Source organism: Erithacus rubecula (assembly GCF_903797595.1).
Source record: "Erithacus rubecula genome assembly, chromosome: 6".
Taxonomy (NCBI): Eukaryota; Metazoa; Chordata; class Aves; order Passeriformes; family Muscicapidae; genus Erithacus; species Erithacus rubecula.
In genome coordinates this window covers 55,900,196-55,913,740 of record NC_136688.1, presented here as the reverse complement: position 1 = coordinate 55,913,740, position 13,545 = coordinate 55,900,196, and the positions used below count along the sequence as shown (strand labels likewise).

General features: G+C 44.6%; 1 protein-coding gene across 2 annotated transcripts in view; it reads right to left on the bottom strand.

Annotated features, from left to right (window-relative positions):
• Positions 1 to 13,545, bottom strand: part of RTN1 (reticulon 1) — a gene marked incomplete at its 5' end in the record, with an annotated part of 114,632 nt that overhangs the window by 34,853 nt on the left and 66,234 nt on the right. For both annotated transcript variants that reach the window (XM_079309317.1, XM_079309318.1), the window contains one exon: positions 10,362 to 11,144. In XM_079309317.1, coding sequence (XP_079165443.1) covers positions 10,362 to 11,144 — 783 coding nt within the window. The remainder of the gene's footprint in view (positions 1 to 10,361; positions 11,145 to 13,545) is intronic.

Genomic DNA, 13,545 nt, shown 5'->3' with positions numbered 1-13,545 from the left:
GAATATCAGAATGAGCTCTCACCAGCACAGCTCCCATGAAACCACAGAGCTACTCTCAGTGTCAGAGGGGAAAGAGGGTATTTGTGATATCCCCCTGGGAAAAAATAACAGACTAAATTCCCCAGATTGTGTAAAGGTCAAGAGAGTTTGAAAAAATATACTGCAAAAAAATAAAACAAAGGAATGTGGTAACTAAGGTAAGATTAAGAGCCAAAGTGACAAGGACACAAGATGCTTCCTTCAGGGGGGATTTCAAACCCTTCAGATTGAATGTGAGATCATTGCAAGGCCCTTAATTTCTATATTGTTCTGAACTGATATGAACTCAGCAGCTCTCCAAGGGAAAAAAAAAAAAAATAAAAAAAAAATTCCCTTTTCAGTCAATATGGCTATTATGTCCCAATCAGCAGTGTACCCTTGGAAACTAAGGAAAAACACCAGGAAAATCAATACCCACCTCCAGGTTTTATTCTCAGTGGAAATCTATCACATGCCCACCCTTCACTACAGTCAAATACATTAATTTTAACTTCATGGTATCTACCAGACATAAATAGCAATACCCAAGGAAGTCCTTATTCTGCTGAACATCAGAGGAATTAGAGCCAGCAGGTTCAGGAATTTGTATTCCACCTCTCATTGAGACCTAGAAGTACATTTTGTATTACTGGAGCTTAATCTTAAATTTAAATCTGACCTGAAATGAGTCCAAACTCTCCAAATGAATTAATCAATTAAACTGGTGAAAAAACATAATTCCCAGCTGAGAACATTGCAGAGGTTAAGCAGTAGCATTTCTAGATCAGAAAACAAAACATTCCTGGAGTTCTCTGCAAAACACTAAATTTATGAAAAAAAACCCTAAATTAATAAGAAAACTATTCTGTTAACAAAAAAATATATTTTGATTTTTCATTCAATTATCTGTATCCCACTGTATAAACTTCCCTAAACACCTTCTGAGCTAAAACCTTGAATTGGTATGGATGCCTCACCCTTGGAAGTGTTCAGGGACAGCTGGTCTAGTGAAAGGTGTCCCTGTCATGGCAGGGGGTTGGAACAAGATGATCTTTAAGATCCCTTCCAATCCAAACCATTCTGTGATTCTATGAAGAATTTTATAGCATAATTTGCAAAAAAACTTATAGGTTGTATAATTCACTCCATTATTAATGACTTAGGGTTTGTTTTTTTCCTGTTTCTGTGTGCCTCTCACTATGTATTGTGTCAGCCACAGAAAAGCTATCATTGCTATCTCATAGGTGCTGGATGTGTCTCTGCCCATGATATCTTTCAGATCTGCTGGGATATCCAGACAAAGCATCCCCACATCCAGGCATCTGCAAAATCTGGCCACCATCAGATTGTCAGTGCCACAGCCTTGCCTGAGAGCTGAGTCACTGAACCCTCACACAAAGAGACACCAAAAGGGACTCTATGCCAAAATTTTGGCTTTTGGTGTTTAAGCTATGGGTGATTCTGCACTTGAGGTGTGCCTGAATTAACAGAAAAAAAAAAAAAGAAAAAGAACATGGAAAGAACAGTTGTCTCCTTGCAGCCTTTCCCAGGAGCAGAACTGAGCCAACTTCAGGTGCTCAGTTTGGTGTGGCATGGACATGGATAAGGATATGGATAAGGATATGGATAAGGGTATGGGTATGGATGTGGATATGGATATGGATGTGTGTGGAAGGAGCAGAAACCCTGACAAAGCCTCCCTGGAAAACCATCCCTTAGATAAGAAATTGCTTACTTAGAATGACTAATACTAAAAACATTTCCCCCCCTTTGCAAACCCCCACTTCATTTCTTTGTGATTTAATTAGTTCATTTTTGATCCCCTAGGTAATTGGTCACTTTTTACCTAAAATCCCTAACAGTTGGTTAGTTTCACAATCCCCCCAGACCTTTGGTCCATTTTTAAGACACCCTGACCCTACAAAAGCCCCTTAGTACCTTCTACATTTGGATTGTTGCCTGGATGGAACCTCCATGCAGCTTTCTTGGTCTCTTTCTCTGCTGGCCAAGATGGTATTTTGCAAGCTGAGCAGAAATCACAATAAGAGCTGATGGCCTGAACTCTAGGCATTGCTTGCCTCCAAATACCTTGTGGATGAAATCTGCCTGAGACACCAGGAGAAGCTGTTCCCTATGGGACATTTTATCCAGGCTTGTTGTGGCAGCTTGGGGCAAAGCCCAAGCCCCAGCAGTCACAGATATAGATATAGATATAGATATAGATATAGATATAGATATAGATATAGATATAGATATAGATATAGATATAGATATAGATATAGATATATGGATAGATATATGGATAGATATATGGATAGATAGATATAGATATAGATATAGATATAGATATAGATATAGATATAGATATAGATATAGATATAGATATAGATATAGATGATATAGATATAGATATAGATATAGATATAGATATAGATATAGATATAGATATAGATATAGATATAGATATAGATATAGATATAGATATAGATATAGATATAGATATGGCTACAGCAAGCTGTGGACTCACAGAGACAAGTCTTTGCACATAGCACATCTTTTCTCTCCATTCCCCTTCTTAGCAGGTTCTTGTTTGTCTACAGATAACTCCCAGTTCTCTGTGCTTGGCCTGCACTTTGCTATTCATGGCCCTTAAACACTTGACACAGCCATCAGGTCCCTGCACACAGTTAAACCAGCAGATTTCTGGGGTGTGTCTGTTTGTTTTTCTGCTGGTCACTATGTAATCTTGATCTGGCAGGAAGATTTTGTAAATGCCATCTCGTGTCATATCTGTCAGAAAGGTACCCTTGTGTCTGAGTGCTGCAGCTCTTCAGAGGCTGTCCCTTGCTCTGAAAGGGAAGATATATAAAACAGGAAGGAAAAAGCCTGTAATTTTTTATAGCTCAGTACTTAACACTCACAGGCAGTGGGGTAGACAGCAGTCCCAGGAGGAGACATGTGATCCTCCCACATTAGAGCTATACCCAATTTTAAAAGCCCCTCTGAGCATCCAGTTGCTGTGTTTAAGATGCTTTGACACAAATGCATTAAAAGTTTGACCTTACCCAATAGATGGGGAATAATTTTCACAAGCAGAGACAAAAGTCAGGGGAGGAGAGAGATGCTAGAGGTGAAACAGGTGAAATACTCAGGCTATGGATAACACAGGTTGTGGAATGAAGGAGTGAGATTTACTGAGACATTTCTGAAGGTCATATAAAGGTCATGCCCTTGTGTATGTACATGGTGCTCACTGTGAGAGGGATTATTGCAGTAATCACCACTGATCCCAGCCACTGCCCAAGCAAACCAATATATCTAAGGAGAAAATCCCCCGTTCTTTGCTTTGTTCTGATATTTTCCAGGGTGCAGGCATCTCCTCTAAGTGCCCACTTCTCACACAGGAGACCCTGCTGTGCTCCCATCAAACCAGGACTCCAGGAAGAACTCCAAAGTCAGCACTTGACTATTTTTCAGCTCTCTGTGTCCCCTCTGCTGAGGGGACAGGTGACACTGCAAGCACTCTTGAGGCCAGAAGGGGCCAAACTCACTCCTTGCTTCCTGAAAAAGGAGTGCAGGACAGATCCTGTACAGCATAGAGCTGGTGTGCACGCTGCTCATTTCCAGCACCATGGCCTGCACATCCTCAGCTTTCTGCAGCTCAGCTCTGGCTGAGTTATCACAGCTTGGTGGGTGACAAGCTGTCAGGGGGCTGCTGAACTGCATGAAATGGGGAGGTGGGGCAGGAGGGTGTGTCTGTGATGTTCTCTCTCCTCCATGGGCACGGGAATAGTCAGTGCTGGAATGGGGAAACTCCTCCAGCCATGGTGGCTGGAGAGGATGTCTGGGACCAATGGTAGGAAAGAACAGAGGGAATGAGAGTTCAGGAAGCTCAAAAACATAACCAAAAAAAAGGAAGAAACCAGAATTGCTTAGCCTAAAGCAAAGAAGGATGGAAGAGTGATAACAGTTTTGGAGAGACACCTGGGAGCTGGTGGAGGATCTGCCAACAGAGGCCTTTCCAAATGAGTCACAAGCATCTGTCAAGAGTGTTCTACCAGGAATTGTGGCTGTGGGCCAAGAGATGGCTCCTGGGGCCTCGTGGAGCTCCTGCCAGCCCACTCTGCATTGGGTGGCATTTCTCCTTTACCCTGCTCTGCCTGCAGGCACAGGACTGACCCAGACCTGCAGGCTCCAGCTCTCAGCCCCCCAAGCCTCTGCCCTGGCTGAGAGGATGGACAGGAGTGGCAGAGGAAGGCAGAGGTTCTGCCAAGCTGCTTTGAGAGCAGGGTGTTGGACCAGCTGCTCCACAGGCCCCTTCCCACCTGAATTGTTCCATGTGGAGGAAAGTCCAGAGAGGCTCACCAAGCTACTCCAAGGTTTGATGGCAAGACCAGGACTAGGACAGGTTTTTATCCCACTCCTACAGCATCACAAGGTGCAGACACTCCTCCCCAGGCAGGACATCCCTCTCCCCTACACCTTTCCCAAGCAGGGGCTTTCCAAAGGATGCAAAGCTACCAGAGCCTCATAAAAAGCAAAGTGAAGCACAGAAAACAGATGGGCCAGAGTGTGGAGGCACTTACAGCAGATGGCACTAAAATATTAAACTAACATTACCGTATGCTTAAGCCTTGGCCTGGCTTGCTGCTGATTGCAGAGCCAGCCTGGTGAGAGCATGCAGATGAGAAACAAGCCTCAGATTGCTGAAGCACCCAACCAAACATCCCCTTCCCACAGAAAAATGCCTCACTGGCAGCTCCTCCAACAGCAGGGATGTGCTAACTCCACGCAGACCATGTTTAGCTGAACAAAATAGCATTCCCAACAAATTCAGGTTTTTCCCAGATCTCTGCTGGAAAACCATTTCCTGGAGAAACTCTGTCAAATCAGTTTGTGGCACCAAATGGGGGGAAAGCCCACACTGCTTAGTGTTTGTGGGACAGCCCAGGAGGCACCAGGAAGGAGGGAGAACACCTTCTGCAACCCAGGGCATTTGCCACTGTCACCCCACAGCCAGGAGTGATCAACCTGCACCACCTGCAGCTTGTGGCACTACCTGAGAGACACCAGGACACACACAGAGATGGTGGCCCCAAATCTTGGTGTCCCTCATGGATGCTTAGAGCCACAGCAGCCACCAAGGGTGTGATAAGGACAAATATTTGTACTGGAGCAGTGCTGTGAAAGCCTTTCAAGGCATCAAAATCAAGATGCTTCCTGGCAGGTTGGCACAGGACTGTGCTGAAGAATAATGCACTTGAAATTATTAATTTATTTGACTGTGTATTCAGCAGGATGCTGCCCATTGTGTCATCTAACCTGTGAGTGACAGCCCACAGCCCCAGGCCTGGACTTTCCTTTTATTAAGTGAAATTTTGCCATAAAGCAAAAAAAGAAAATTAAAATAACCATTACACTGAATGTCCACATCTCTTTTATATCCTGAGATCAGAAATCTGATCTGAAAGGTAACAGCAGCACAAGGTAAGCCAGGCCATCCTGGCAGAGGGGCCAAAAGGCTCCACAAGAGAAAGGAAAGAAATCAGCAAGGAGCTCCTTCTCAGCTTGCCTTGATCCAGGCTTCCTTTGGGCTTCTTGCAAAATGCCCTGAGCCAAAGGATTCATGTTTCCAGGTTTTTTTCTGAAATTTCCTGTATGCCCAAGCCATATGCAAGTCCAGCAGATAATAATTAAAAAAAAAAAAAAGGATAAAAAGGAAGAAGAAACTGAGCTGTCACCTGTTGGAACACTGGAAACTGAGAGTTTTAGACTTTCTGTGCTGACAGGTTCTGACTCCCAGAAAATCACTGCTTTTGACCTGAGGCCTTGGAAAAGGCTTCCAAAATTGAAGATAGAACTGAGATCTCTGGGGTGTAGTTTGAATATAAGTATGTAATATCACATAGTAGAAAACTTAGAATTTAAGGTTTTAAAATATAACAGAAGGCAAGATAGAGGTTTTAAAGTGGAAGTTTCTTCTTCACCTTCTTCTTTATGAGTCTAAGTGGTACTTTTGTAATTGAATAAATAATTCAGCATTGCAGGTCACAAGTATTTAGTTATTAGGTTAACAATAAAAATAAGTGTCCATTCTTAATTGAACAGTTAAATCTTAAAAGACCTTGTAAAGATATATCACCATTCTTAGCTTGTTAGCTAGAAGTACTGTAGAACTCACAGTAACATAAATAAGAGTTAATAAACATCTGAGTCCAAACAATAAATACCATCTCTCAAGCATTTAATCCTGACTCTAGCAAAAAAAAAAAAAAAAAAAAAAAAAAAAAAAAAAAAAAAAGAAGACAATAGTCACCCTCCCTTCACAGTGCCACAGTCAGATATACTCCAAGCCCTGTTGTGTAAGGGCTGTGCCCACCCCTGGGAGGAGATGCCAGGAGTGATGTGAGGGCTGCAGCTCTGCAGGAGGAGCTGGCAGCACTGACACAGGTGACAACTGCACATCCCTGGGCAAAGCCAAGCCTGGACTGCACCAAGCAAAGCCATCATTCCCAGCAGACTTGGTGATCAACAGTGAGGGAACAGCCCCACTCCATCAAACCCTGGCAGCTCCAGTGGAATGGAGGTGGGGAGTCTCTGCCCATTTTTGTTATTGCCACTGGATGGCAATAGATGTTAAGCAGAGATGATTGTGCACAGCACACATGCATGCTGTGCTCCACCTTGCTATTCAGGGATATGGTGCCAGCACACCCAGCAGACACACACAGGGGTCCAGAGCCCACAGGCTGCAGCAACACAACCAGCAAGACTTGCTGGGGTCAGGTTGAACATTGGGCTTTTCCTTTGCACAGCCTTTCCATGCCTTTCCGGCACTCAAAATAAATTTTTGTCTCACCAGCTCATAGCTCTTCTGATGAGCAAAATACATTAATGCCATGGATAGGGGTGAAAAAACACCTGGTGGGATTACAGCACCATGTGTGAAATAGTTATGCTTTACATTGAAACTGGTTGTTTTTAAATTACATATACCTGGCCATGAGCTGGTCAAAAGCCACAGAAAAATCTACAGAGGGGTGTCAAAAACATAGCCAGGTTTGCTGAACAGCTTAATTTGATCTTGTGCAACAAGTAAGTAACAGGAAAAAAATAAATGTTTTTCTGATTTCTCTATTTAACAAGTACATTGTTGTATCTTCTTAGTATTCTCTTAATGATAGATAACTATGACTAAGACAATTCTCCTGATTAGTGAATGGTGACTGTTCCTGCTTTGGTGACATCACTCTGCCCCTCTGCTGTGTGTCACTGCCACTCCTCCCCCTGCTCTCCTCACTCTGGCTGAGTGTGGCCAGTGCCAAATGCCTGCCAGGTGCCTCTGAGTTGGCACAAAGTGCTACAAATGTGATGCTGTGATGTCAAGCTCTGCCAAGACCTCAAGCTGGTGCCATGAAAGCAGTCCCTGTGCCAGTGGATGTGCTCTGCCACATCATTTCCCTGCCAGCCAATGTGTCTTGGGAAGACCCATGGGGATGCTCTGGTTCCACATCCCTCAGTTCACCTCTGATAACTGATAAAATTCTGGTTTTCATGTGGATTTCTTGTGGTTTCATGTGGATTTTCTCAGTGAGGAACCAGCTCTCCTTTCGCAGGGGAGAAGGAGAGCCTCACATACCACATATAGCAATTTTTAAATATTGCCCAGGTATAGCAACACACCTGTGACTGGAAGGCATTGTAAAAATCCTACATCATTCAAACTTTCTTGTCTTGAACCCACCTCCCCATATCTAGAAATCAGCTTTAAAAAAAGATACACAAGTTTTACCAACAATACTCTCAAGAGGCTCTATGTTTTTGTTTACCTTGCCTTAGGCACCAGCAAAAAAGCTGTATTGAGAGCAAAAAAGCACATACTGAATTAGTCCTCTTTGCAGCACCAAGCAATAGTTAGCTGTTCTTGTGAGGAAAAGTTCCTGCCCCTACTGTCCTAGGGGGATAAAGATAGGAAACATGGACACAGGGACAAAGTCTGCTCACGTACACAGGGATTTTCTCTGACCACCATGTGAGAACAAGTATGTTAACATCACTCTAGGCAATGACAGAAATAAAAAGTCATTAAACTTTAGCAAAAAAAAATCTGAACATGATTGAGGGGCATTAAAAATTGCAATAGATCCTGAAATCTGAAAATTGAGGGACAGAATACTAGCTGTCTATGTGATAATCCCCAACTACTTTCCCAAATCCAAGACCAAATTTTTAGTGTTCTGTCCAGAACAACACACACACACTGGGATTGCAAACACCCAATGCTAGACTGAAGGAGCAGTGTTTAAAAGCTACAAAATTAAAATTAATTTAATCAGACCTACAGCTTGTAGGATTTGGGCAGAGGCTTGTCTAGTCCTAAAAAATGGGAATTTGGTAAGTGGGAAAGAAAAGGTTTGAGCTCAGACTGTTTGTGATGGAGATGAGATGCACAGCATGACATTGGGAGTCTCTGAGAGTCTGCCAGGAAAACACACAAGCAACAATCATGTTTCTCCTTCAGACTGTTCATGTCATTAGTGCATTACCACTCAGAATCAGCATTAACATATTGTGTTTGTGCTGCAGATCCTGCAGCCCTCAGCACATCATGCAAGTTCAGGCTGTTTCCTGCACGCTTGGGCTCACAGCACACAGGAAATGGGTTTAAGTGTTCCACTCACATCCTGCCACATCTCCAGGCCTGCACAAACGTGGGCAGAGGGAAAAGATGCTCTTTAAGCAGGGTGGGGGGGGGGGGGGTTCTTGCTCTCCTCCAATCTCTATCCAGCTATTTGCAAGGAAGCAGCAGCTCTTTGAGTTCCCAAAACAGCTCATCTGACAAGAGATGTGGGCAGTCACTGCCCCCAGCCCAGCCAGGGGTGGCAGAGGAGCAGCAGGGCAGGTGTGGGGCAGTCCCAGTGTCCCTCCCTCCCACACCAGCCAACAAAGCCAGGGCACACAAAGTGCTCTTTAAAGCTGTCATACAGAATAAAGTGCCTTTTTTTCTCAGTGTTTGTGACCCAAGCCCCTTACAGGCTGCAGGGACCTCAGCAGTGTCAGCATGCAGTGACCACTTGCTTGGTCCTCAGGGTTCAGCTCAGACTAAAACCTGGAGTTGTCTCTAAAGGTTTGGTGGGTCCTGTTATACCACAGTGCCTGGCACAGCAAGCCTGGTCCTGGCTGTTCCTGCAGTGGCCTTGAAGTGACCCTATGGGCAGACAACTTGAGCTCAGCTGGAAGTGTCCTGCCCTTCCTCCTCACACTGCTGGATTCAGAAGGGGATCTCAGAAGAGCACACAGGATCTCCCCTAAGTCCTGCACAGCTGGGTTGAGCCACACACTTCCCTGCACTGGAAGTATCCTCATTATTAGGAATGGAAGGTATCAGTCACCATGAGAGATTTGTTTAAACTGCACCAGCTTCAGTATCTGAATGGTTTGGGTTGGAAGAGACCTTAAATATTATACAATTCCAATGCCACTTTCACAGGCAGGGACACCTTCCACTGGACCTGACTGCTCAAAGCTCCATCCAACCTGGTCTTGAATACTTCCAGAAACACCCAGACTCCCCGAACCCAACTCCTCTCCTTCTCCAATTTTTTTTTTATTTTTTAATTTTTTTTTATGAATGTGTCCTGAAAATCTGTATCCTTATACTTCAGAGAGATGCAGGATGACATCTCTGATTGCACCCCTTCCCTGGGACAAGGCAAGTAGTATTTAAAGGTAAGATGATAATTTGTTCCTCTTCATCCTCCAGATGCCTGGTGTACAAATCAGGTATGGTACTGAGGTTACTGCACCATCCTGTATCTATGCTTAAGCCAAAAATGTGGATACTGGTGAGGATTCAGGGAAAGATGCAGCTTGCCTTTTCCAAAGCTGCTTAAAGAAAACAGAAGCAGTGACAGAGATAGGCACCTGGTGATGATCACAGAGCAGTGCATGAGCTACATGATGTTTTGGTAAAAGCATGTTTCCAAGAGGTGCTGCCTTACTTGGACCAACGAGCTTTTTCTATTCTGTATTGCACGATCTAACCTATACAAATTGCTTTTTAATAAACCACTTTTTTTCTGCTTCAGAAGGAAGTGTGTTTGTTGCTATATTATTTGCCATTCCTAGTCTGATAGCGACATAAAAATTATTGTTGCTGGTATTTATTTTTTTCCCTAAGAGGATGGGCAGGTGATGTATGAATTGCCACAGGCACACCCAGCTCCCACCTGAGGGTATCCTGTGCCAGCAGCTCTGCACTTTGAACATTTCCCCCACAAGGAACTTCTCCCTCCCCCTTCTCTCAACAGCACCACAAAAACCAACGTAACATCTGCATTTACCTTTCTGCTTATTTAAAAACGGCAGTAGGAACGAAGCCAAAGGACTTTTTTTGCCAAAGTCCTTGGAAGACACTTTGCTTTGGTTAACAACAGTTTCTTCAATGGGTTTCTTCAGTTTTACTCTTTCCTTCAGCTCCTCGGTGCTGACGGCAGAGGTCGGGGGCTCGGCGCCTGGTTTTGGCGCAACAAAGGAGCTTTTCAGGTAGGACGAGGACTCTGCCAGGTTCTCCCTGTTCATCCTGCTCTCTGCCTTTTTACCGGCCTCGTAGTCCGAGGCGTCAGTGCGCGAGTTGTTCTCTTCCTTGATGATGTCCATGACCTTGGGCTTCATCAGCGGGGAGTCCTGCTCCCTCTTGGGGCTCTCCTCCGAGGCCGACGAGGCGTCGCAGGACTCGATGATGAGCTCGCTGTCGAGCTCTGCCTCCCGCTCCTCCCGCAGGATGCTGTACTGGATGGAGGGCGAGGCGGGCGATGGAGGCGGTCCCCCGATGTGGCCGAAGGTCATGTAGTTGGAGTGCAGCACCTCCTCGGCGGCCAGCGGGTCCTCCGAGACCAGCTCGATCTCCGAGTCGCCGGACTCGGCGCTGCTGGCGTCGTGCTCGCCGTGCGGGGCTGCGGGGGCGCGGCCGGCTCTGCTGCGCTGCTGCCGCTTCTCCGCCGCTGCGGCTGGCGGCCGCTGGGCCTCCGCGGGCTCGAAGGAAAAGCTCTTGGCTTCCTTGATGGCACTCATGAGCTCGTCCTCAGACAGGCTGCCTTTGCCCTGCGACTCTGAGCCGGATGGTTCTGCCGTGCACGAGGAAAAAAAAAAAGGGGGAAAATTAAATAATCTTATTTTCTAGCAATTTACGGACCAAACATAAGAGATTTCATTGTAGCATGTATTCCTCTAGCTGGGCTGGGAGCACGGTGTCCCAGTCTGGGATGACAACAGTAATAACAGCCTGACCTTATACAGCATCTCCCATGCAGGTACTCCTTATCACAGAATCATCACTTACTAAAGAAAAAGCTGAGGTTCAAGGCAATGCCGGTCACTGCTTGACCAGTGGCTCAACAACGTGGTTTTCACCAGGAAAATCATCAGTCAGGAGGAATGTAGGCTCAGGACACAACAGCATCAGACTGCCACCACTAGATACTCATCTATTCTGAGGGACAAATACACACCTGGGGCTGGTAGGTTCTGTTGATCCTAACAACCCATGGGTGGTTACCTGCAGTTTTGCCAAACTTTAATTTTCAGACTTTAATTTAAGATCAGAAACTTTTCTCTCTCTCTCTCTCTCTTTTTCTTTTTTTTTTTAATTGTTTTTTTTTAATTAGTTGACTAGTTGGCATTTTTTTTATTTATTTTTAATCGGGGGTTTTGGTTTTTTCTCAGGGTATGGATAGTGAATTCTCTCTGTTTGCTTTTAGCTCAGTTGGGTCCAAGAATGAAACCAAATTTTTTCTACTGCAATTCTTAATATCATTTTGAATTATATTCACAAAAATAATTACTATCTCATCACCTAAAACTTGAAACAAAACAAAACAAAAATATTAAAAACCTAGTCTGCGTTTTCTGACTTCAATTCCCCAGTCACATTGATAAGCCATCAAGTGCACATGGAAATTTGTCCTCTGGAATCCTGAGTGTTCATTCCCTAATTTAAAGTCATTATTAATGTGATGGGGTCACTAAGTGACATTTCAGGTTGTGAGGAGTCAAGAAAGCCACTGGGATAATAAATCCCCAAGTTTTCTCCAGTGGATACATGAGAGGACAGTGCCTGCAGGTATCCACAGGGCTGGGTACCACAGTGGAGTGCAGGACGGTTTCCAGTGGATGCAGATGACACAAGAAAGTCCTTCTGCACCCAAACTGTGGCCACAGACAGGATTAAGGTGCTAGCACTGTTACAACACACCCCAGTCTGGATGCTGGGAATTTTCTGCTGCACTGGGAGCTCGTGCATCCTTCCCTGGCTGCAGGAAGCGGCGCTGCTCTCCTGCATCACCACATGTGAGCATTTTCTCCCTGAACCACGACTGGATCTGGCCCAAATCCAAACAGGCATGTGACTTCCAGCCCTCCCTGGGCTTCACCCCACTCCTCCCTGAGCTGGCACTGTGTAACTCCCAGCCCTGCCATTCACCTTGGGAATAGAACAGTCCTTTGTGGCCAGCAGCAGGGTGTCACATTTACTGCTGGCACTGGGATGTGGATAAATACCCACGGCCTTTCAGCACAGCACAGAGACAGACCATGTCTTCCTTCCCCAGAAAGATGAGGGACAGAGATTAAAAGCAAAATATTTTCAAAAGTCTTTATCCAAGGGGGAGCGACTGGCAGCTTTGCCAGAATGCTTGAGGGGTATCTTTGTTAGGTCACTACACAGGAATAGCAAGGGCAGGTTTTAAATTTCTTCATCACTTGTGAATGTGGGGTCTGGGCATGCAACATTCCCAGCTGCAGGAAAGGGGGAAAATCCAGAGGAAACACCCCTTGGGAGTCAATCTCTAGGAGAAGATGTTGCCTTCTCTCCTTAACATGATGGATAAGCAGTTTTGGTGGGATACAGGCACCAAGCATCCCCAAGGCAGCGTTGAACAATCACCAGGACTGAGTAACTAACAGTGTCTGAAGCCCTTAATTACCTTGTAGCAAAAAGTGTAAATCGATGAACAGAGGCACGTCTCAGGAGCAGTGTGTGATTTCACTCAGTCAAATAAAAGAAGAAAAATGTGGCTCTAAAGTCTATTTATTAAAGTTTCTGGCTGATGCAGGCAGAATAAATTCACAGCTGTGGTGGACTCTGTCTTCTTTTCCTATGTGGAAATGCACAAATGCTCTCTCACTTTTTTGTAGGGACTAAATATTTCTCCAAGGGGAGATATTTGTGGGTGCCAGACTGCCATTTTAAGAAAATTGTAGTTGATTGTTTTTAATGCTTCTAAATGAAATTGAAGCAATGGAAGCTTCAGCTTGGGGATGTTCTTTGTCAAATGTTCATTGTTCAAGGACTATGAAATTTGATTTTCAGTTTAAAAATTTTGTTTCCTGTCACAAAACTTTGGTCCTTTTTAAAGGACTATACTAATTTTATATTTTAGCAGTGTATAAGAGGGAAAATGAGGAATAGATATTATGCACTACTGCAGTAATCAGACAGTAGGGAAATGTATAAACATGGGGTTCTGG